We start from the raw sequence: 21,608 nt of genomic DNA on the forward strand, positions 1-21,608 counted from the left end.
TGTATAGAATTAAGTATGGTGTGGAGGAAGTTGGTCTAGAGAGGTTTCCCCCTCTTAGCACTAGAATTCAGGCTCATCAAGTCAACGTCGCAAGACTCAGGGCAGACAAAGAATAAATAAATCCTGATTTAAAGTGCCTTTGAATCCATCCTTCCTGCCATACGGTGGGCTGCATACCAGTAGACCCTTTCTGGCTCCTTCATAGCTATAAAGGGGGGACAGCGTATGCTACAGCAAGTCTTGGCATCGTTGGCCAACTGAGTCCTGCAGCTGTGATAGCTGACTGGCTGCCTCCGGTGATCAAACAAACAAGGTGTTTGATTCCTAATCTGACTGCACCTGAAACCAGGCAGGGGAAGCTTTTTCAGCCTAGAAGTTTCATTCCCACATAGGGAACCTTCTGGGGGCCACAGTGCCCCTCAACCCTGGTCCTCAGCCATGCCTGCTGCAGATGGTGAGAGTTGGGAGCCCAATAACTGGAGGGTCGCAGGTTCTCCACATCTAGAATATCCCAAGTTGTCCCACCTTTGTTGTGGATTTGAACTCTGGCACTAGTCCAGCTCTCAGTCTCAATTTGGTACCTACAAGGTGGGTGGTTGTATCAGTAGGCTCATTTTTGTTTTGCTTTAAGGCAAGGCTGGGGGCCCTCTGCAAGTTGTTGGGGGGCTGACTTACATCATTTTTGACCAATATCAGCGATGCATGGTGGAAGTTGTAGTCCCATCCTTAGTTCAAAGGAGTGAAATTGGTGGGGGAAATAAGAGATGGGTGAAGATAGAAGACTTTTTAAAACTAAAACCTTTTTAGTTTACCTAGAGGTGCATCCCGAGTCCAGCAAGGTTTAAAGCTGCCTGTTTTTTTTGTTGCAGGTGGATCTGGAAGGCGGGGAGGAAGGTTTTCAGCCCAAGGCATGGGGTAAGCTTTGCAGCCTTTGTCTTAACTCTATTCTTGGGCGGGGTGGGCAGAGCTAGAGAGTTTGTATCTGTGACCAGATGATACATATTTAAGAAGATTCCACCTAAACATGAGGAAGAACTTCCTGACAGTAAGAGCTGTTTGACAGTGGAATTTGCTGCCAAGGAGTGTGGTGGAGTCTCCTTCTTTGGAGGTCTTTAAGCAGAGACTTAACAACCATATGTCAGGAGTGCTCTGATGGTGTTTCCTGCTTGGCAGGGGGTTGGACACGATGTGGTCTCTTCCAACTCTATGATTCTATTATATCTATGGCCTGGATAGGGGGAGGGAAGAGACTAAAGGGTCAAAGCAGGACAGATGTGCCCTTGAGATGTACGCTCAAATTCCCCTTTCCTCACCCACCCTGTCTTCCAGAACTTTCAACCCCGCGGACTACGCCGAGCCCACAAGCACGGAAGAAGGCTACGGGAACAGTAACAGCAATACATGGAACAACACCGGGAGCTTTGAGCCGGACGACGGCACGAGTAAGTGACCTGGGCGCTTTGTGCTGCCGCAGTTTGGGGCCAGAGTTCAGCTCCTGTCAGTAAAAAGGCCAACAAGTGGGTACCCTTCAATACAGCTTGCCTTTCTTCAACATAAAGGGTTGCATTTTATCAAGTCAGCCTGTTGGTCCAGCTATCCCAATATTGTCTAGGCTGGTTAGCAACAGCGCTCTGGGTGTTGCAGGTAGACATCTTCCCCAGAGATCCCTTTATGTCAACGCTGCTCAAACCTGTAGTCCCAACAACAGCTGAGAACACACCCAACTCCCATCATCCCTAGCTAGCAGGACCAGTGGTCAGGGATGATGGGGACTGTAGCCCAACAACAGCTGGGGACCCAAGTTTGAAAAAGCACTGTTTTGAATGGAGACTGGGGGGTGGGGAGAGAGAGACACCATTCCCAGCACCTGCCCTGCTGCTGAGCAATGACCTGCCATGCTCCTGTGTGATTGAAGCCACCCAATTCTGCCACCTAGAGCCACTTAATCACAGGGACGCGGGTGGCACTGTGGGTTAAACCACAGAGCCTAGGACTTGCTGATCAGAAGGTTGGCAGTTCGAATCCCCACGACCGGGTGAGCTCCCGTTGCTTGGTCCCTGCTCCTGCCCACCTAGCAGTTTGAAAGCACCCCTAAGTGCAAGTAGATAAATAGGTACCGCTCCGGCGGGAAGGTAAATGGCATTTCTGTGCGCTGCTCTGGTTTGCCAGAAGCAGCTTAGTCATGCTGGCCACATGACCCGGAAGCTGTACGCCGGCTCCCTTGGCCAGTAAAGCGAGATGAGCGCTGCAACCCCAGAGTCGGCCACGACTGGACCTAATGGTCAGGGGTCCCTTTACCTTTACCTAACATTTTACATCTGTTGCCCCATCCACTTTTGCCGTTGGCCCTGCACACTGCTGGCATGTGTTACCCAGAAAGGAATGCAGCTATTGGGGGGGGGGATCCCCAGCTACCTGCTTTTGTTGCAGGCGTGATCAGAGGTGGCCTGCGCCTGGACCTAATGGTCAGAGGTCCCCTTTACCTTTACCTTTAGAGCCACTTAATGGTTATCCAGTTGCCCCATTATGCCCTTAAACCCAGCCATTTTACTTGTGCCTGATGCTGTAAAAAAAATGGCTGGTTTTATTTTAATTTAAAACTGCTTTGGGTCACGGTTACAATCCACGTTAAGTGCTTCTGATCCGTTTTCGTATTTTTGATTGCAAAACCTGTGGGGAAAGTTGCATTGGAGTTTGAGGGTGTCCCTGGCTAGTCCTAGTGCAGGGTTGGAGAGCCTGTGGCACCCTGCAAGCTGCTGGACTCCCAGCTCCCATCTTCCCTGAGCTTTGGCCACACTGGCTGGTGCTGATGGAAGCTGGGAGTCCCAGCATCATCTGAGTGCATCCCATCAGCTACCCCTGGTCTTTAGGGTGTGGTGGTTAACCTCCACTGGGCAGCGGTGAGTTGGGCCCGCCAGCCTATGATTTTAATGAAGGTTTCCCAAGAAAGGGAAGAGAAATAATCTCCATCCACCGCTCCATTGCACACCCTTTTCATCTCTTTCAGCAACAGCATAACTTCAGGGAACTGAAGTGTTGAATGCAGGAAGCTGCCATGCAATGGCTTAGACCATAGCTTCCCAAACATGGGTCTCCAGCTGTTTTTGGACTCCCATCATCCCTAGCTAGCAGGATCAGGGGTCAGGGATGATGGGAATTGTAGCTCAAAAACAGTAGGGAGACCCAAGTTTCGGAAATCCTGGTCCATCTAGCTCAGTACTGTCTACACTGACCGGCAGGCACCCCCCCTCCCGGGTTTCAGGCAGCGGGGGGGGGGCATTCTGCCAGTCCTACCTGGAAATGCCCTTGGGGATTGAACCTGGAACCTTTCCTCTGAGCTCTGGCCTTCCTCCGTAGAAGAAGACAACAGTGTCTTTCTGCTTGGGCAAAAATACCACTTGAGGTTTTTGAGGGATGGTTCCCTTACCTGGGTGTGCAGTAGAAATGTAGAAGTGGGGAGAGAACTGCAGTGTCTTTAACTTTTCTCTTGGAAGTAGATCCCGCCGTTCTTTGTGTGTCCTGAGCTAAGAAAGGGGGACTATTAAAAGTTGCCGCTGGAAGGGAACGACCCTTTTCATTGGCCCCCAAGGAGGGTTTACTTGTCCACAGTGTCTACAGAACACACTCCTCATTTCATACTCCCATGATTAGTTTGTAGTATTAAGTATATTTTTTTAATTTTAACAATATCCACAGGTATGGTGGGCGGCAGAGTAGTCTTGGGGTGGAGAAGGGGGTGGCGGCAGCAGCAGCGGCAGAATCGCCTCGCTTTTCTCATTAGAATACAAAACCGTTTTCACTGTTTTTACCCCGTTCTTTTTTTTCTTTTTCTTTTTCTTCTGTTTCTTTTCAGGAGTTGATTACATTAGGGGTGAGGGGTCAAATTATCCCCGAAAATTTGACACTGCTCCTGGTACGAGAAATCCAGGTGCACTAATTGCCCGGGATCTCTTTATTTATAAGTTGGAATATATCTGTGGATATGTCATTGTCTCGTTCTTCCCGCTCCACAACCCCTGCCCTCCTCCATCTCTTTCCATCTTCGTTTGGTTTCATTTAATGAATATGTGTATGTTCTTGCCTGTGCTTTTACTAACACTGACACCCCACCCCACCCCGCCTTCCCCACACCTCTGTTGTTTTTAAGGGGAGGTGGGGTTTGGGCTTCCATGTGTGTGTTTTTCTGTGTTTGGTGGGGTTGGGGAGATGAGTTTGCTTTCCTGGCTGTTTTGATTGCACCCTCCACCGGCTATGGCTGCCCCTGTTGTGGTTCCCCTCTCCTGGCACTTTAAAGCTCTTGCATCTTGATTCGAAGGCCAAGTATCCTTGGGACATAAGCTCAGAATGGCCTTGTCAGTTCAGACCAAGGAGTCCATCTATATTTCTGGGTTTGGGGGGGGGGGCGGGAACCAGCTAGGTGCCTCTGTTGAGCTCTCACAAGTGGGACTGAAGCTGGCAGTCCCCCAGTATCTGGCATCCACAGATACACTGCCTCTAAACACAGAGGTTCCATCTAATTGGCCTTCTGAGGAGTCAATGATGAGGCAATTTCTGCTGCAACGCCTTCCTCAAGATCTACAGGTGGTTTGTTTGCAGTTCCAACTGGTGGGTAGTTAACACTGGTGGGTTCTTACAATCTCCTGGTGGATCGCTGGCCAGTTGTTGGCAGGCGGTTGAGATTTCTTGCAGAGAAAGTTGGGCAAGGCCTTGGTCTGATCCTGTGAGGCCATTTCTTATGTTCTTAAGCAAGAGCGCAGACTTGGGATCACTGAAGACAGGTTAGTTGCGCCTTGACCATGAAGAGATCCTGAGTTAATCCCCTTCTGCAGCTTCTAAAAAACTCACTGATAGCCTGACTTGCGGGTTCAGAGTGGGGGGGGGGAATGGACTACGAAGGGGAGGCAGTCCTGCTACACAAGTCGGGTTTGCTAGCCATCCAGGGACCAAGTATGTGCAGACTTCTGCAGATTTGGCGAATGCTGACAGGGTGTTGAATCTAGCGTAGGTCTTGTGTGAGTAAAACCGCTCAAGCTGGCCCAGCGGAATTTCTCCTGGCACGCCACCTTGTTCTACTTTTTTTGGGGGGGGTTGGAAGAAACCCCAGAGCAGATTGGGGAGGTGGGGGGACGGACTCCCAGTTTGCATCATCTCTGGCCCTTGGCCTTGCTGGCTGGAGCTGATGGGAGTTTGGAGGCCCTGGGGGTTAGCACCTGGATTAGACTGAGAGAGAGAAAGTGTGGAACTGCTCCAAGGTCTCTCGACTAAATGCCTGAGAAGCGTGAGTGTGGGTGGGTGTGCTTCAAGTCCCCTGATCCAACTCCCAGCTGTAGTGCCTTGCAGAGTTTTCTTTTCCCCTCAGTTTCAAGTCTTCATATCTTTTCCCTTGCACTTTTGGCTAATGGCGCTATGTGGGTTTTTGAAAAAAACAAAACACACCTTCAGGAGCCAGCAGAGTGTATGGATGTTTTTAAATGCCCATGGTCAATAAATGAAGATTTCAAGGAACAGGGAAGTGACCTGAACAGCAGCATGGGGCTTTTTTATTTAGTAAACGTAACCTTAAAACATGGGAAAGAAATGTATCTTGGCTTGATTCAGCTTTTTCTTAACCATTTACCCAACCTGCCTCTTTGAGATGGTAAAAGACCTGCCTTCGCTTTCATAGGGCTGAAAGCAAATTTTTGCAGGGGGGAGACATCCGAGCCAGTCTCTTGCAGGACGCACGAGCATCGTGTAGTATTGAGTTATTTATACACTGCTTAGACACTGTTGTAATTAAGCAGTTTATAAATCTGTAGGAACACACACGTATGCAGAAACGGAACCTTCCGTTGACTTGACCATTTTGTACGGATCCTAACCCAGTGGCGGCGATCTTCTGGGAAAATTGGGCTTTTGCAGGGCTTTGGGGAGGGGCAGTGGCAGGAGGAGGAATGGGCAGGGTGGAGAGATGCCACGTTTGATTTCAAGAGAGCAGTGAAACTGGGCACTGGGCATGTAGAATATCAGTAGGGCTGTCCATCACCGTTTGTTCCTAAGGGAAGAGAGTTTCAGGATGGGATCAAGGAAGACATCTCTTTTCCCCACAGTGATTCCAGGGTCCAGCCTCTTTGCTTTGGGGTTCAGTGGGTGGGGGAGCTTGCGTGGTGTGCCCATATTTTCTCCCCCTCCTCCCACCCCAAGCTTGTGTCTGTCTGGGCGAGGGGCACCAACCTGCTTAGCTGCTTGCAATGCTTCTTGAAAATCACCCCCTTTTCCCGGGAAGCACCCAGGATCCGCTTGTACCAAACCCCCTCTCTGTTTTGTTCTTTGCCAGGTGCATGGAGGACGGCGACGGAGGAATGGGGGACCGAGGACTGGAATGAAGATGTAGGTACACCCCAGCTCTTGCGTAGCTTCCCTTTCTGTGTGCGCTTTGCCTTCTCTGACTTGGGATCACCCTAACTTCCTACCTCTCCTTTCCTTCCCCAGCTTTCAGAGACCAAGATTTTCACTGCCTCCAACGTCTCCTCTGTGCCTCTGCCTGCGGAAAATGTGACCATCACGGCTGGACAAAGGTGGTCCATTTGCGCCTGCCACAGTAGCTGGGTTTCAGTTTAGAAATGAGTTTCATTTTGGCGGCGGGGCTGGGGGAGAGAGCAGGGGAAGAAAGCAGACAGCCATTGCCATACCCAGGATGTGGCGGACAGGCTTGTAGTCCTCCAGATGTTGCTGGACTCTCCAACTCACTTCAGCCCTGGCCGTACAGTGCTACCTCGGGTTAAGTACTTAATTCATTCCAGAGGTCCGTACTTAACCTGAAAGTGTTCTTAACCTGAAGCACCACTTTAGCTAATGGGGCCTCTTGCTGCTGCCGTGCCGCCAGAGCACAATTTCTGTTCTCATCCTGAAGCAAAGTTCTTAACCCGAGGTACTATTTCTGGGTTAGCGGAGTCTCTAACCTGAAGCGTATGTAACCCGAGGTACCACTGTATGACCAGAGGTCAGGCAGGTCTGTGTCAGGCCACCCTGGGAAGAATTCAGAGGCGTGCTATTACAATCCTTCCATCAACGGAAGCAGTTCTGCTTGCCAGATAGAACAATCTTACTGCTTCTCTCACCGCCCCATGTGCTGTTCAGGGTTTTATTGCTCCCCTCCCCCAAGCTGACTCCTACCAGTTGTTGCTCTGGCTCCTACCAATGCAGTTCTTGAGTCCTCTCCATCTGGCCCTTGGGACTCTTCCACCCCCCCCCCCCCCGATTGCACAACATCTAGAGGCACATTCCTCACCAACAGTCCTCCTTTGCCGCTCTTCTTGGGAGTTTTTTGTCTGGCTGGAATGTGTCCTTGAGCTCTGATAAAGCTTTTTTTGCTTCCCAGGATGGAGGATAGAAAGAGAGGGGGGGGCATGTGTAAAAACTAGGCTGCTGCACAGAGGGAAAATTCACATTCCTTGCTCTGTCCACATTTGCCTCTGTGGCCCCCAGAAGGGGCTTCCCTCTGCCTGAAAAAGCAAAAAAAAAAAAAACCCAAACCCAACACAAAACCCACAACTTTCTCCCTGAGGTGTAAGGTCTTTTTGTGCCCTGGTTTCTGTGTGCGTTTGCTTCCCAAGACCATACTGTGGCATAAACTGAACACGAGCAATTTCACCGTGGATGCCAGATGAGAGACTAAAGTAGCCCCCGCCAATGGCTGGGTTAACACGGGCTGCTGGGAAATGTAGTCCAAAACATCTGGAGAGTGTCATGTTGGCACAGGCAGCAGCATCAAATGCATTCAGCCACCTCAGCAGCCTGCTGGTATGCCCAAGATCCTTTGCCAACCCTGCCTGATTCTACACTGGACAGTAATTCTGTGCACAAGCAGATCACATAGAATTGTAGAGTTGGGAGTTGTAGATCATACGTGACAGGTGGCCATCCAACCTCTGCTAAAAACCTCCAAGGAAGGAGACTCGGCCACCTCCCGAGAGAGAGAGCCCATTCCACTGTCGATCAGTTCTTACCGTCGGAAAGTTCTTCCTGATGTTTAGTTAGAATCTCCTTTCTTGCAACTTGAATCCATTGCTTCAGGTCATACCCTCTGGAGCAGGAGAAAACAAGGTTGCTCCATCCTGCATGTGATAGCCCTTGAGATTTTTAAAGAGATACAGTGGTCCCTCGCAAAACAAATTAATCCGTTCCATGAGGCTCTTCGTATAGCGGTTTTTTCGTCTTGCGAAGCAAGGCCATTGACAGCTTAGCGGATTAGCGCTATTAGCGGTTTAGCGGCTTTGAGCGGATCAGCTGCTAAGCGGTTTAGCGGCTTAGGAAAAGGGGGGGAAACCCGCAGGAACTCACAAGACATTTTGTCTTGCGAAGCAAGCCCATAGGGAAATTCGTTTTGCGAAGCGCCTCCAAAATGGAAAACCCTTTCGTCTAGCAGGTTTTCCGTCTTGCGAGGCGTTCGTCTTGCGGGGCACCACTGTAGCTATCGTATCTCCTCCCAGTCTCCTCTTTTCCAGGCATACCTAGTTCCTTCAACTGTTCCTCATAAGGCTTGGTTTCCAGGCCCTTTGTCATCTCGATTGCCCTCCTCTGCACACGTTCCAGCATGTCAGCATCCTTCTTAAACTGTGGTGCCCATAACTGAACACAGAACCCCAGGTGTGGTCTGACCAGGGCAGAATGGAGCAATACTACTTCCCTCCTGGATTTGCACACTATACAGTCATACCTCGCGTTATGTCCGCTTCAGGTTACGTTCTTTCAGGTTACGTCCCGTGGCGACCCGGAAGTACCCGAAAGGGTTACTTCCGGGTTTCGCCACTTGCGTAGATGCGCAAAATGACATCACATGCATGCGCAGAAGCGGCGAGTCGCAATCTGCGCATGCATAGACGCACTGCTGCAAGTTGTGTTCTTTTCATGTTGCGAACGGGCCTCCGGAACAGGTCCCATTGGCAACCAGAGGTACCACTGTACTTTTGTCGATGCACCCCAGAATAATAGCATTGGCTTATTTTGCTGCTGTTAACTCATGCTCAGTTTGTGGTCTACTAAGACCCCTAAACCCTTTTCCCATGTACTACTGGAAACCCAGGTGTGTCCCCCATCTTACATTCACGCAACTGGTTCCTCCTGCCCTAAGTGCAGAACCTGACATTTGATCCCATTGAAATTTGTTTTCTTAGCTTTAGCCCTGGCACGGGGCATCCCTTTTGGTGCAGGAGCAGAGGTGGGCCGGCCCTGCCACTCACCCAACCCCTCGCTCACGGTGACGCTTCTGCCTCCTTCCTAGAATCGACCTTGCTGTGCTGCTAGGAAAGACCCCTTCTTCTCTGGAGAACGAGTCGCCCAACCTGGATTCCTCGCAGGCACCTGCCCTCAGCCAGCCGCTGGTGTTCAGCAATTCCAAGCAGGCTCCTATATCCCAGCCCAGTTCGGGGAACACCTTCCCGCACCACGGCATGGTAAGGAAAAGGACAAGCCTCTGAACCCTGCGGTCGTGCACGTGTTCAGCCTCCTGGTCCTCATCTGGGGCTGCTGTGTTGTTTCGCCCAGCCAAAGCCTCCATCCGCCTGCTTCAGCCGGCCTTCCCTTCCTGCCGTTTCAGGTCGGCATGCTGGGAAAGGGGTTCAGCGACGTCGGCGAGGCCAAAAGCGGCGGCGGCGGAGGCACCGCAGTCTCCGCCTCCGCTGCCACCACCACCACCGGCTCGCAGTTCCTGGAGCAGTTCAAGACCGCCCAGGCGTTGGCTCAGCTGGCAGCTCAGCATCCTCAGCCATCCGGGAGCAGCAGTGCAGCCACGTCCTGGGACAGCGGCACCACGAGCCACTCCTCGTCTCTTGTGCAGTATGGTAAGGTGGAAGGGGGCAGCTGGAGGCTGGAGGGGTCTTCTGAATGGGGAGAGTGTTGGAATGCGCAGTTTACTGTTACAGCCCTGGCAGGGCTACACCCAATGCCCCCAAACTCTGAATCTGTTTGAGGATCTTTGGTTGAGTTAATAACTGCTTCTTAGTACAGTGCCAGTGTGGTGTAGTGGTTAAGAGCAGTAGACTCGTAATCTGGTGAACCGGGTTTGATTCCCTGCTCCTCCACATGCAGCTGCTGGGTGACCTTAGGCTAGTCACACTTCTTTGAAGTCTCTCAGCCCCTTACCTCACAGAGTGTTTGTTGTGGGGGAGGAAGGGAAAGGAGAATGTTAACCGCTTTGAGACTCCTTCGGGTAGTGATAAAGCGGGATATCAAATCCAAACTACTACTACTACTACTCTTCTTCTTCAGTGGTACCTTGGTTCTTGAACGGCTTAGTTGTCGAACAAATCAGGTCCCGAACACCGCAAACCCGGAAGTAAGTGTTCCGGTTTGCGGATGTTTTTCAGAAGCCGAACGTCTGGCGCAGCTTGCAGCCAATCAGAATCCGCACCTTCGTTTTCGAACGGTTTTGGGAGTCGAACAGACTCCCGGAACATATTATGTTCAGGGTACCATTGTGTACCTAACTCCGTATCTGGCCACTCCAGCAGCCAGAATTGAACCTGTGAAGAACACTTATTTATTTCGCATTTATATCCCACCTTTCTTTTACCTCCAAGGAGCTGCACGCTGTCGTCCCCCGTCCCCCCCATTTAATCCCCGCAACAACTCTGTGGGGTTGGTGAGGCCAAGAGGCAGTGACTGGCCCAAGGTCCCAGCCAGCAAGTGTAATGGTTGAGCGGGGATTTGAACCCTCATTTTTCCCAGGTCCTAGTCTGGCCCTCTTAACCACTAAAACACTCTTGCCCTGCACCTCTGGTGGTACGGTTTGTCAGAGCCTTTGAACTGACCTTAAGAGGCCAGGGTGGAATAAAAAAAAAAAAAGATTAAAAATATATTTTTTAAGAATTATGAGTGCTATGTTTTTTGTCCTAAGCAATAATTGGTTCATTTAAAGTAATCTGAATACAGTGGTGCCTCGCAAGACGAAATTAATCCGTTCCGTGAGGCTCTTCGTATAGCGGTTTTTTCGTCTTGCGAAGCAAGCCCATTGACAGCTTAGCGGATTAGCGCTATTAGCGGTTTAGCGCTTTTAGCGATTAGCTGTTAAGCGGCTTATCAGCGGATCAGCTGATAAGCAGCTTAGCGGATTAGGAAAAGGGGGGGAAACCCGCAGGAACTCGCAAGACATTTTCGTCTTGCGAAGCAAGCCCATAAAGAAATTCGTTTTGAGAAGCGCCTCTAAAACGCAAAACCCTTTCGTCTAGCGGGTTTTCCGTCTTGCGAGGCATTCGTCTTGCGGGTCACCACTGTAGAAGCATGTTAGCCCTACTGCTTATCACTAAACTGAACTAGTTCCTCTACCAAATACACTGAGTTTAAGGAGGCTTTTTTCTGTGTAAATGAGCATTTCTCAAATATGAATATTTTTGCAGAAACTGATTTCAACGGTCTCCCAGACCAGAAAGCCATTCCATTTTTCATTTGGTATTTGCACATCTAGGTCCCATTGCCCATGGCACTTTTGTGTACAATAGATTGCCATATTCTAGTGTAAATTGAGGAAGCGCTACGACAAAACAATTGAAATGTCTCCTGCGCTAGCACTACTCGGGCTTAGGATCCCATCTGCTCATGATTATCCTAAAGAATAACCTCTTAGCCTTTCTGTTGACTGCGGCCCATATGGAGATAGCCAGGTGTTGGGTTGAATATTGATTCTTGGCTTGACAGAGTCAGCATTGGCTGAGAAACTAACATGCCAGGTGAGAGCAACAAAGGGCAAACACAATCCACTTTCCTTTTATAACAGATGGCAAATGTTTATTGAATACATAAATTGTTCAGACTGTGGCAGGAATCTACCTAGCACTCATGGGGAAAATGCAGTGTGATCTCTTAGACTATCAAATGAAACTTTATACCTGGCATGAAAAAAAATTGTAATTTCATCAGGACAAATTATTTGTTGTTTACTGTTGTAATAATTGTTTTCTCAAAATTTAGCTTCTGTACCTTGAAAATTAAAACATTGTGAAAAATTGAGTATTTGCACACTTCCCTACAAACCTAGGATTGCAGCCAACTAAAATCATACACAGAAGAGGCCAATAGCACACCAATATCTCCATTATTATGCAGAGGGTCTGCTTTGGGCAGGATTAGTGTTGCATACAGCAAACAGCCCATAGACATTTTTTCGTTTAGCAATAGATTCTGTAACATTATTTCGAGTATCTGTACAATTACATAATAGTTCAGAATTTCTAATGGGTGTATGTAAACATTGAAAAGAAAAACCATACCGAGTATAAGATCAGTTAAAATTCACCATAAAAACTACCTCGAAATGTCTGCTAAAGTATGCTATGAAATTGGGTTTTTTTTAAAAAAGCCATTTTTTTTGAATAAAAACAAGTATTCCTGGTAAAAGTAATACCCTAAATCAACATGGGTTTAGTGGTCAGATTTGTACTACTGACGGAGAGCTTTATTTTCTCACTGGTTTTTAAATCTGCACATCCCTCCTGCCTTAGTGTGGGCTGCATACCAGTAGACCCTTTCTGGCTCCCTCATAGCTATAAAGGGGGGACAGCGTATGCTATAGCAAGTCTTGGCATCGTCAGCAAATTCAGTCCTGCGTCTGTGGTAGCTGACTGACCGCCTGTGGTGATCAAACAAACAAGGTTTTTATTGCAGATCCCGCTGCGTCTAAAACCAGGGTTGGGGGAACTTTTCAGCCTGGGGCTGCATGGTGTCATAGGGAACCATCTGGGGGCCACATGCTAATAACAGGTGCAGCCAGAGGTTGGTGTGGGTGGGGCAAAGCTCATAGGTTAATACACAGATGCTTTGTAAGGAGGAGGAACTAGGAGTTTCCTGTCCTGGGCTTGACCATCCTCCTTCCGTCTCCGGCACGCAGATTTGAAGAACCCATCGGAATCCGCTGTGCACAGCCCGTTTGCCAAGCGCCAGGCCTTCCCGCCCACCTCCGCCATGATGGAAGTGTTCCTGCAGGACAAGCAGCCTGTGGTGACAGCGTCCGTCACGGCCCCGCCGCCTCCGTCGTCCCCCCTGGCCAGCAAAACCAACCCCGTCCCCCAGATGTCTCCGGGCTCCTCGGACAACCAGTCCTCCAGCCCCCAGCCAGCCCAGCAGAAGATGAAGCAGCAGAAGAAGAAAGCGTCCTTGACATCAAAGGTACACAGGAATTTCCCATCCTGCACGGCGCGGGGCTTAGTCTTGAGGCGGCCCCCCCCAAAGGGCCCAATGAACATGGCAGGTGAGCGGGAAGGGGCCCGTAGCTCAGGAGTGGAGCGTCAGAGGCTATTCTAATGAGCTGGGTGGACCCAGTGGCCTGAATCTGTAGATGGCCTCATCCCAGTGTACCTGAAGGAGTGTCTCCACCCCATATTCTGCCCAGACACAGGTCCTGCGCCGACGGCCTTTTGCTGGTTCCCTCCCTGCGAGAAGTGAGGGTACTAGGAACCAGGCAGAGGGCCTTCTCGGTAGTGTCTCTCCCCCCATGGAACGTCCTCCCATCAGATGTCAAGGAGATGAGCAACTATCTGACTTTTAGAAGACATCTGAAGGCAGCCCTGTTTCGTTTTTAATGTTTGATGTTTCATCATGTTTTTAATATTCTGTTGGGAGCCGCCCAGAGTGGATGGGGAAAACCCAGCCAGATGGGCGGGGTATAAATAAATGATGATTACAATGATGATGGCTCAAAGATATTGTATTGGGGAAGGGTGGAATCTCAGTTGTAGAGCAGCTGCTTTGTGTGCACAAGGTCTCTGATTCAACCCCCAGCAGCTGCACGAGACTCTTAAGTTTCTTAATCTTCCTACATTGCAGGGGGTTGGGGTCCCTTCTAGCTCCTTGATTCTGTTGTTCAAGACCTCACGTCTTACGGGGGTGGGGGAAATGCACCATCTGCCATCTTAGAAAGGAATGAGAAAAATGGGCAGTTGTGAAAATCATTAGATTATTTGTTATTTTATTGATTAAATTTGTATACCACCCTATCCCCGTATATCTCACAGCGGCTCAATATGATTAGATTAGGAAGATGCAATTGAATCAAAACCCTAATATATCCATGGGAAAACGGGGTGTGTGTGTGTGTTTCTTGATATACTGAACTACTAAGTAGAACACTGATAATACAGCCGTTTGTTGCTTTTAGTTCTTTGTACACCCTGTTACTTTTAAAACTAGTTTTTTGTTGTTGCAGCTTGGAAGAGGGCACGCTTTTAGCAATTAAATGATGATGGTGATAATTTAAAGAATGCAACAACCCTGAGCCTCTAAAGGCGACGTTGAAACCCAGGCACACCCTATCCCGCAGAAGGAAGTGGAAAGCCTTGGCAGCCACCGCTCTTCAGGGTTTGCCAGTTTGAGAGCGGGAACGCCACTTTCAGGTTGCATGTCGGCAGTTCATCAGGCCACCTCTCCTTCCTCAGATTCCCGCTCTGGCAGTGGAGATGCCCGGCTCTGCGGATATCTCGGGGCTCAACTTGCAGTTCGGGGCGTTGCAGTTCGGTTCGGAGCCTGTCCTCTCGGAGTACGAGCCTGCCCCCGCGACAAGCGCCTCCGTCAGCCAGCCTCCGAGCAGCCTGTACACGAGTACTGCAAGGTGAGATGTATTTGGGGGAAGGGTCTTAGCTTAAGTGGGAGACAGCTTGGCAAGCAGAAGGTCCCAGGCACAAACCTCAGTGGTGTCTCTACGTTGGGCTGCAAAAAGACCCCTTTAGTGGGGTAAGAGAGATTGAAATAGTGCCAGTAAATTTCACATCTGGCAACCAATGAGCCCCTTTGGTTTCAGATAGTACATGGGTGAAAGGTAAAGGTAAAGTCCAGTCGCGGACAACTCTGGGGTTGCACGCTCATCTTGCTCTGTTGGCCAATGGAGCTGGTGTTTGTCTGTGGACAGCTTCCGGGTCATGTGGCCAACATGACTAAGCCATTTCTGGCGAACCAGAGCAACTCACGGAAACTCTGTTTACCTTCCTGCCGGAGTGGTACCTATTTATCTACTTGCACTTTGACGTGCTTTTGAACTGCTTAGGTGGGCAGGAGCAGGGACCGAGCAACGGGAGCTCACCCCGTCGCAGGGATTCGAACCGCCGACCTTCTGATCGGCAAGCCCTAGGCTCAGTAGTTTAGACCACAGCGCCACCCGCGTCCCTAGTACATGGGTAGATAAATCTAAAAAACCCAGGACACAAATTTTCACGGCCCTCTAGCATCTATGGTGGCTCTTTTTCCAGGAGCGATGTGTTTAGTGTTAACTCTGGAAGTGTCAACTCAATTCTGACCAAACTAAGCCTCCTTGTGTATGTTTTGCTCCAGTACAGGGGTCAGCAACCTTTTTCGACAGGGGGCCAGTCTACTGTCCCTTGTGGGCGGCCAGACTATATTTTGAAGGGGGGAAATCCCCCCACCGACTCCCCCCTCCCTTCTCCACAGCACCAGACGAGCCCCAGTGGCTACTTACCTGTGCCTTGCGAGCGGCAGGGCCGGAGGGACAATGAGCAGTGCGAAAGGGCTGGCTCTGGAGAGGGGCTGCTTAAAATGGCACTCAGCCAACAGCTCAACAAAGCCCAGCCCTCTTCCTCCTCTAGGCAGGGCGGGGAGAAGCCAGGAGGAGGGAGGAGTCGCCGCGGCGGTTGTGTGTGGGAGGGGAATGGCGCAGCCTGAACGATCAGAATCCCCACACCGATCCATGCGGCGACTTCCAGACCGTCCGCAGGCTGGATCAAGAAGGTAATAGGGCTGGATCCGGGCCCTGGGTCTTCGTTTGCCGACCCATGCTCTAGGAGGCTTAGTTGGTGGAAGCTACTTCTTGCAAGCCACTGGCAGGAGCCCATTGGCAGTTTGCGTGCTGAAATCTCCTGACCCTTCTTCACTTGCAGCGAGTCTATGTCCACGATTTCGTCCAATAAGAGCCAGGAGCCGGGTTACCAGAGCGGCACCATGCCTACAGCAACATATACCTCCCAGAACAGCGCTCAGGGACCACTGTACGAGCAGAGATCCACTCAGACCCGGCGGTACCCAAACTCCATTTCCTCCTCGCCCCAAAAAGACTTGACCCAGGCCAAGGTAAGCTTTGTCCCGAGTGCCTGGTGTTGAGCGAGTGTGGATCTCGTGCCCCATTCCTTCTTGCCGGTTGCCTCTGCATTTCTCAGAGAACGGGATTGACTGACTTGTGTGTTGCATTAGAAGACTGTGTGCTCTGTTAAGATGGGGCCTTATTAACAACACAACAGCGATGAGGATCAGCATGGCAGCCTGTGGAAAACTCTGTCACCAGAGGTGGTCCCTTTTGGATTAGGATAAAACCTTCACAGAACGTGAAAACCTCCTATTTTCTGTCTTCTCAGAGGCATCTGGCTGATGGCAAGAGAATGCTGGACTAGAAAGGGTTAGATCCATCAGGGCTCTTCTTCAGGGGAAGAAGACGTTGCTGGGGCTACAACTCCCATCAGGATTGACGGTCAAGGATGATGGGAGTTGTAGTCCAAGCAACATCTGGATGGCTGCAGCTTCCCCACCCCTGGTCTAGAAAGAATATGGGGAATAGTGGATGCCTTTGGGTCTCACATTCAAAGCACCAAGTAATTCATAGCTTGACCGCTGTCTATGATGAGCATCGCTACTAGAAACATTTAACGGATCCGAGTCTTTTAAAATAGGGAGGTGTTTGAGAGCAGGGTACTTGGCTGGGGTGGGGGCGATGCTTGATCTGTGCACTATCTGTGTTTCTGTATCAACGGCAGCTGACTTCTCTTTCCCCCTCTCTTTCTCTTCTAAGAACGGCTTCAGCTCGGTGCCGCCCACGCAGCTGCAGACCACGCAGACAGCCGAAGGTCAGTGCCTCTCCAGCATGCCTGCGGTTGGGGAGGGGGGAAGAAACGAGCCGAGCTCGCAAAGAATTTGTGCAGCAAGCAGTGTTGGCGAACCTGCGGCACGCTCTGCTCCCGATTGCAGGCGCCCCCTAGCAGACATCTGGTTGGCGCCTTTGAGAACAGGGCGCTGGGCTGGACTTGACGTGTATTGTATCTTGAAATAAAGCACACCAAGAACTCTGGCCAGTTTAAGTTTCATTAGTGGGAGTAGTCCCTACTCGCAAATCAACATTCAATTGTAACAAAAACTAATCCATTCCCAAGTATGTATTCTGACAAGGATTACAAACTCAAACTCATAAGGATGTGTATAACACAATAATTCGTTACAGAATTAGAGATCAGAGTTTATGAGTAGAGATATGTTCATGTTAGTTCATAGTCAGATTCGACCTGAAGGTCTTAGTTTCAATCACTGAGCAGAGGTCAGAAGTCAGTTATGGATCAGAAACCAGGACAAGGCCCTGTTTCGATGTATTCACCTTCATCAGCTGGAAGTATCAAACATTACATGAAAATACATTTAAATTCTAAATTATCATAAATTATAAAACAGTAATTGTGTATTGTATCTTAGTTTTTTGCCCTTTTAACGTTGCTTTTTATGCTGCTTCAAATTTTGCAAGGGGAGGTGAGGGAAGGTGTCTTGCTTGGGCGATCTGCCCCTTAACTCTCGTTATTTCAAACCTTCCCCCCCCCCCAGGTTCTGCAGGCCCCGCTGTGAAATCGGACTCCCCCTCTGCCCCCAGCATCACGACCCCTCTCAACGACACTGTGTCTGCAGCATCCTTGCTCACCACGGCCACCCAGCACTCTTCGGTGCTCAGTAGCCTGAACCACACGGAGGATCTCCCCAGCACGGCCACCACGCAACACAGCAGGTAGCAGCAGGGGGGCCTCAGAACTGACCCCAATCCCCCCTCCCAATAGGAAGCTTTCTAAAGGCAGTCATGAGGGCTAGCAACCTCCTTTTGCAGTAAAGTTGAGGATCTGTATTTTGCACCTAAGAAAACTACCATTGCATTGCCTGTCGTGTGTTCAGTTTTATTCCATTTTTCTGTCGATTGGATTTAAAAACAAGCTGCTTTTAAAACAACTACGGAAATGAAGTAAACTGCCCCCAGATCTTCGGATGAAGGGCAGCATATAAATTTAATTATTTTTTTTAAAAAAAAGGAGGGGAGAACCAATGGATTAGCGCCAAAGATTCTGTAAAGGTCAAGATAAATGGAAAAGGCCAGGCACAGGGCATTGCTAGCCATTTGGCTGTGCATTGACCAGCATTCCCTTCCCTCTCTCCCCACAGCACGTTACCCACCCCTCAGAACAGCCTCTCCTCGTCAACCTCTGCTGGCCGCACGTCAACTTCCACTCTCTTGGTGAGTAAAGGGAATGAGAGGGGAGAGTAACGTTTTGGCGCCGGAGGTGCCTATTAGCGGGCTTGGAGTGCAAGTTTGTGTCTGTCTTCCCAAGACCCACAGCAATCTGTTTCCCTTGTCTGGGTCACACGCACGGTATAGCTTCTGCTTTGGCTGTGCCTTCTTTAAGGGCAAGAGCGCATTTATGCACACAGGAGAGCTCCGTTGGTTGAATTTATGTGAGGTTATACTAGAATCCCTCTCTGCTTTCCAAGAGGGAGTTGTTGTGCCTCCCATCGACAGAGGCGTCATGCCTCTGAATATAAGTTCCTGGGAACCGTGTGTGAGCGGAGTGGGCCTCCCATCGGCGCAACTTCTCGGCCACTCTGAGAACAGGATGCTGGACTAGATGGGCCATGGGCCCGATTCTGCAGGACTCTTCTTATTTTCTTGTTATGTCCCAGTGTAGATTACAGCAAAACAATACCCTTTAAATCAAAGTAAAACCAACCAGCCATACACAGAAGTCATCAGGTAACTTGACAGTTTTTAAGTGGGTCACAAAACGTGATTCTGAACTCGGATAAAAAGGTGTGGTTTCAGCATATGACTGAGGCTAAATTATGATGCTAGATAAACCTCAGGAAAGTAGTAGTAATAATAATAATAATAATAATAATAGTAATAATTTTTTACAGTGGTGCCTCGCAAGACAAAAAGAATCCGTTCCGCGATTCTCTTCGTCTAGCGGTTTTTTCGTCTTGCGAAGCAATCCCATTGACAGCTTAGCGGATTAGCGCTACAGCGGTCTAGCGGCTTCTAGCGATCAGCTGTTAAGCGGCTTATCAGTGGATCAGCTATTAAGCGGCTTAGGAAAAGGGGGGGAAAGCGGAAAAAACCCGCGGGAACTCGCAAGATTTTTTCGTCTTGCGAAGCCACCCCATAGGGAAATTCGTTATGCGAAGCGCCTCCAAAACGGAAAACCCTTTCGTCTAGCGGGTTTTCCGTCTTGCGGAGCACCACTGTATTTATACCCCGCCTTCCCCAGCCTAAGCCGGGCTCAGGATTGCTAACTAGCAATAATAAAAACAAGTTGAATGAATACAACTTAAAAACAAAATTAAAATACAACATTAAAATGTTGAAACACTAAAATATTAAAAGGTAGCCTCATCGCAGGAGGAGAAAGGAAAAGAAAAAAGAAAGAGGGGGAGGGAATCAAATTGGCTCCAAGCCAAAGGCCAGGTGGGACAACTCTGTCTTACAGGCCCTGCGGAAAGAAATCAGATCCTGCAGGGCCCTGGTCTCATGAGACAGAGCGTTCCACCAGGCCGGAGCCAGTGTTGAAAAGGCCCTGGCTCTGATTGAGGCTAATCTGACTTCCTTAGCGCCCAGGACCTCTAGGGTGTTGCTATTTATGGACCTTGAGGCTCTCCGTGGAGCATACCGGGAGAGGCAGTCCTGTAAGTACGAGGGTCCTAGGCCATAGGCCAGGGAGTTGCACTGCTTGTCATGTGGCAGACAGAACTACTTGGGGAAGATTAGTGGTTTATTCCCCAATTGCTCTTTGGCCTCTGGAAATATATGTAGTGGAACTCGCCCCTTGTTTCTCTCTGCCCCCGCCCCCATTCAATATGAGCCCTGTGTGATGTATATGGACTACATGCTGTGGGAGGGAATGAATATTTTGTTCCCCCCCCCATATTATTCTCCGTGACATACTAGCCTTGTGTGTCTATGGGGCGTTTTGTGTGGAGGAGGAAATACTAAAAATAGATGCTCCCATAACTGTATTCTGAAACGAAACAGTCTGTCAACGAGCATATTGCCTCTGCCTTTGTTCCTGTTCTGCTGCGAGAGCTAAAGGGGTTGTAAGGCTTTGTTTTTTAAAACCAGGGATGGGGAACCTGTGACCCGCCAGATACGGGTGAGTTTCAGATCCCATCATCCCTGACTTAGCTGTGCAGGAGCAGGAACAGCTGAAGATGCAAGGTTGCCTGCTGGTGTTTCTAGATCTGTACGGTTGTAAATCTCTTGTCTCTGTTGCGTTTGGCTTCCCATCTAGGTTTGAGGCCTGCAAAGTGCATGCCCCCCAACATCCTGTCTAGCTTGCCCCGTAGCTATCCAGGAGGGCGGTGAGCGTGCGAAAGCAAACCCCTGAGCCGCAACCAGATGCATCCAGCCTAGAACCCGTGGCTGGCTGAACTGCAGTGCTCTGACATGCGCCTTGCTGTGTGCGCCATGCAACTTATCTGCACGGACACGTCGGTCCCCGTCTTGCAGGTCCTGACTTCCTTTCCCTGCTTCCCCTCCTGGTTTTGTTGCAGCACACCAGTGTGGAGAGCGACGCCGGGCTCCATTCTTCCGCAAGCACTTTCTCCACCTCCTCCAGCACCGTCTCGGCTGCGCCCCCCGTGGTCAGTGCCTCCTCGAGCCTCAGCAGCGTCAGCAGCCTGGGCCTGAGCCTCAGCGGCAACTCCACGGTGACCGCCACGACCCGCAGCTCTGTTGCCACGACGTCAGGTGCTTCCTCAAGGCTCTAGGCCTGGCCAGCAGCTAAAATGCACATGTGTGCATGAGAAAGGAGAGGGCAGGGCTGCTCCTTTTTTAAACATTGCTTTACATTCTGTTCCTGCGGCTGTTGATTCATATATACATTTCTGCTCTCCCCTCTTTGGACAGGGTCTCTGTAAGGCAAGGCAAGTGCAATCTCTTTAGCAGGCAACCAAGTGGTCAGCTTTGAGCTCCCTTAAGCCTCTCTTCTCTGCTTTGAGCAGAGAGAGAGAGAGAGAGTGCTTGACGGAGCCGAACTGGAGCTGACGTGACGGTCATTCATATAATATTACTATTATTTCTAAAACGAGTACATCCAAAGAGCCCAAGGCAGTTTACAGCAGAAAAATACAGAATGAGAATACAGTCGTACCTTGGTTCTTAAACTGAATCTGTTTCTGGAAGTCTGTTCGACTTCCAAAAACGTTCAAAAACCAAGGCGCGACTTCTGATTGGCTGAAGGAGCTTCCTGCACTCAATCGGAAGCCGCGGCGGACGTTTGGCTTCCCAAAAAAGTTTGCAGACCAAAACAGTCACTTCCAGGTTTGCGGCGTTCGGGAGCCAAAACGTTGGAATCACAAGGCATTTGCAAACCTAGGTACAACTGTACATAATAAAACAATACTGACAAACTGGAACGTGTCCAGAGGAGGGCAACCAAAATGGTCAAAGGCCTGGAAACGATGCCTTATGAGGAACGGCTAAGGGAGCTGGGCATGTTTAGGCTGGAGAAGAGGAGGTTAAGGGGTGATATGATAGCCATGTTCAAATATATAAAAGGATGTCACATAGAGGAGGGAGAAAGGTTGTTTTCTGCTGCTCCAGAGAAGCGGACACGGAGCAA

General features: G+C 49.8%; 1 protein-coding gene across 30 annotated transcripts in view; it reads left to right on the top strand.

The window, feature by feature from the left end:
* The window catches only part of UBAP2L (ubiquitin associated protein 2 like), a 50,047-nt gene that overhangs the window by 15,180 nt on the left and 13,259 nt on the right, over window positions 1–21,608 (top strand). For 10 of the 30 annotated variants that reach the window (XM_083715553.1, XM_083715547.1, XM_083715566.1 and 7 more), the window contains exons 7-20: window positions 870–915; window positions 1,330–1,442; window positions 3,854–3,928; window positions 6,317–6,369; window positions 6,472–6,557; window positions 9,263–9,434; window positions 9,578–9,821; window positions 12,863–13,140; window positions 14,406–14,578; window positions 15,858–16,047; window positions 16,760–16,814; window positions 17,557–17,734; window positions 18,160–18,232; window positions 20,539–20,734. In XM_083715553.1, the coding sequence (XP_083571679.1) occupies window positions 870–915; window positions 1,330–1,442; window positions 3,854–3,928; window positions 6,317–6,369; window positions 6,472–6,557; window positions 9,263–9,434; window positions 9,578–9,821; window positions 12,863–13,140; window positions 14,406–14,578; window positions 15,858–16,047; window positions 16,760–16,814; window positions 17,557–17,734; window positions 18,160–18,232; window positions 20,539–20,734 (1,932 nt within the window). Of the gene's footprint in view, window positions 1–869; window positions 916–1,329; window positions 1,443–3,853; window positions 3,929–6,316; window positions 6,370–6,471; window positions 6,558–9,262; window positions 9,435–9,577; window positions 9,822–12,862; window positions 13,141–14,405; window positions 14,579–15,857; window positions 16,048–16,759; window positions 16,815–17,556; window positions 17,738–18,159; window positions 18,233–20,538; window positions 20,735–21,608 lie in introns of all 30 variants that reach the window. The other 20 variants (XM_083715546.1, XM_083715545.1, XM_083715543.1 and 17 more) reach the window with 5 other exon arrangements.

This window comes from Podarcis gaigeae (assembly GCF_964106915.1).
Source record: "Podarcis gaigeae genome assembly, chromosome: 16".
Lineage (NCBI taxonomy): Eukaryota > Metazoa > Chordata > Lepidosauria > Squamata > Lacertidae > Podarcis > Podarcis gaigeae.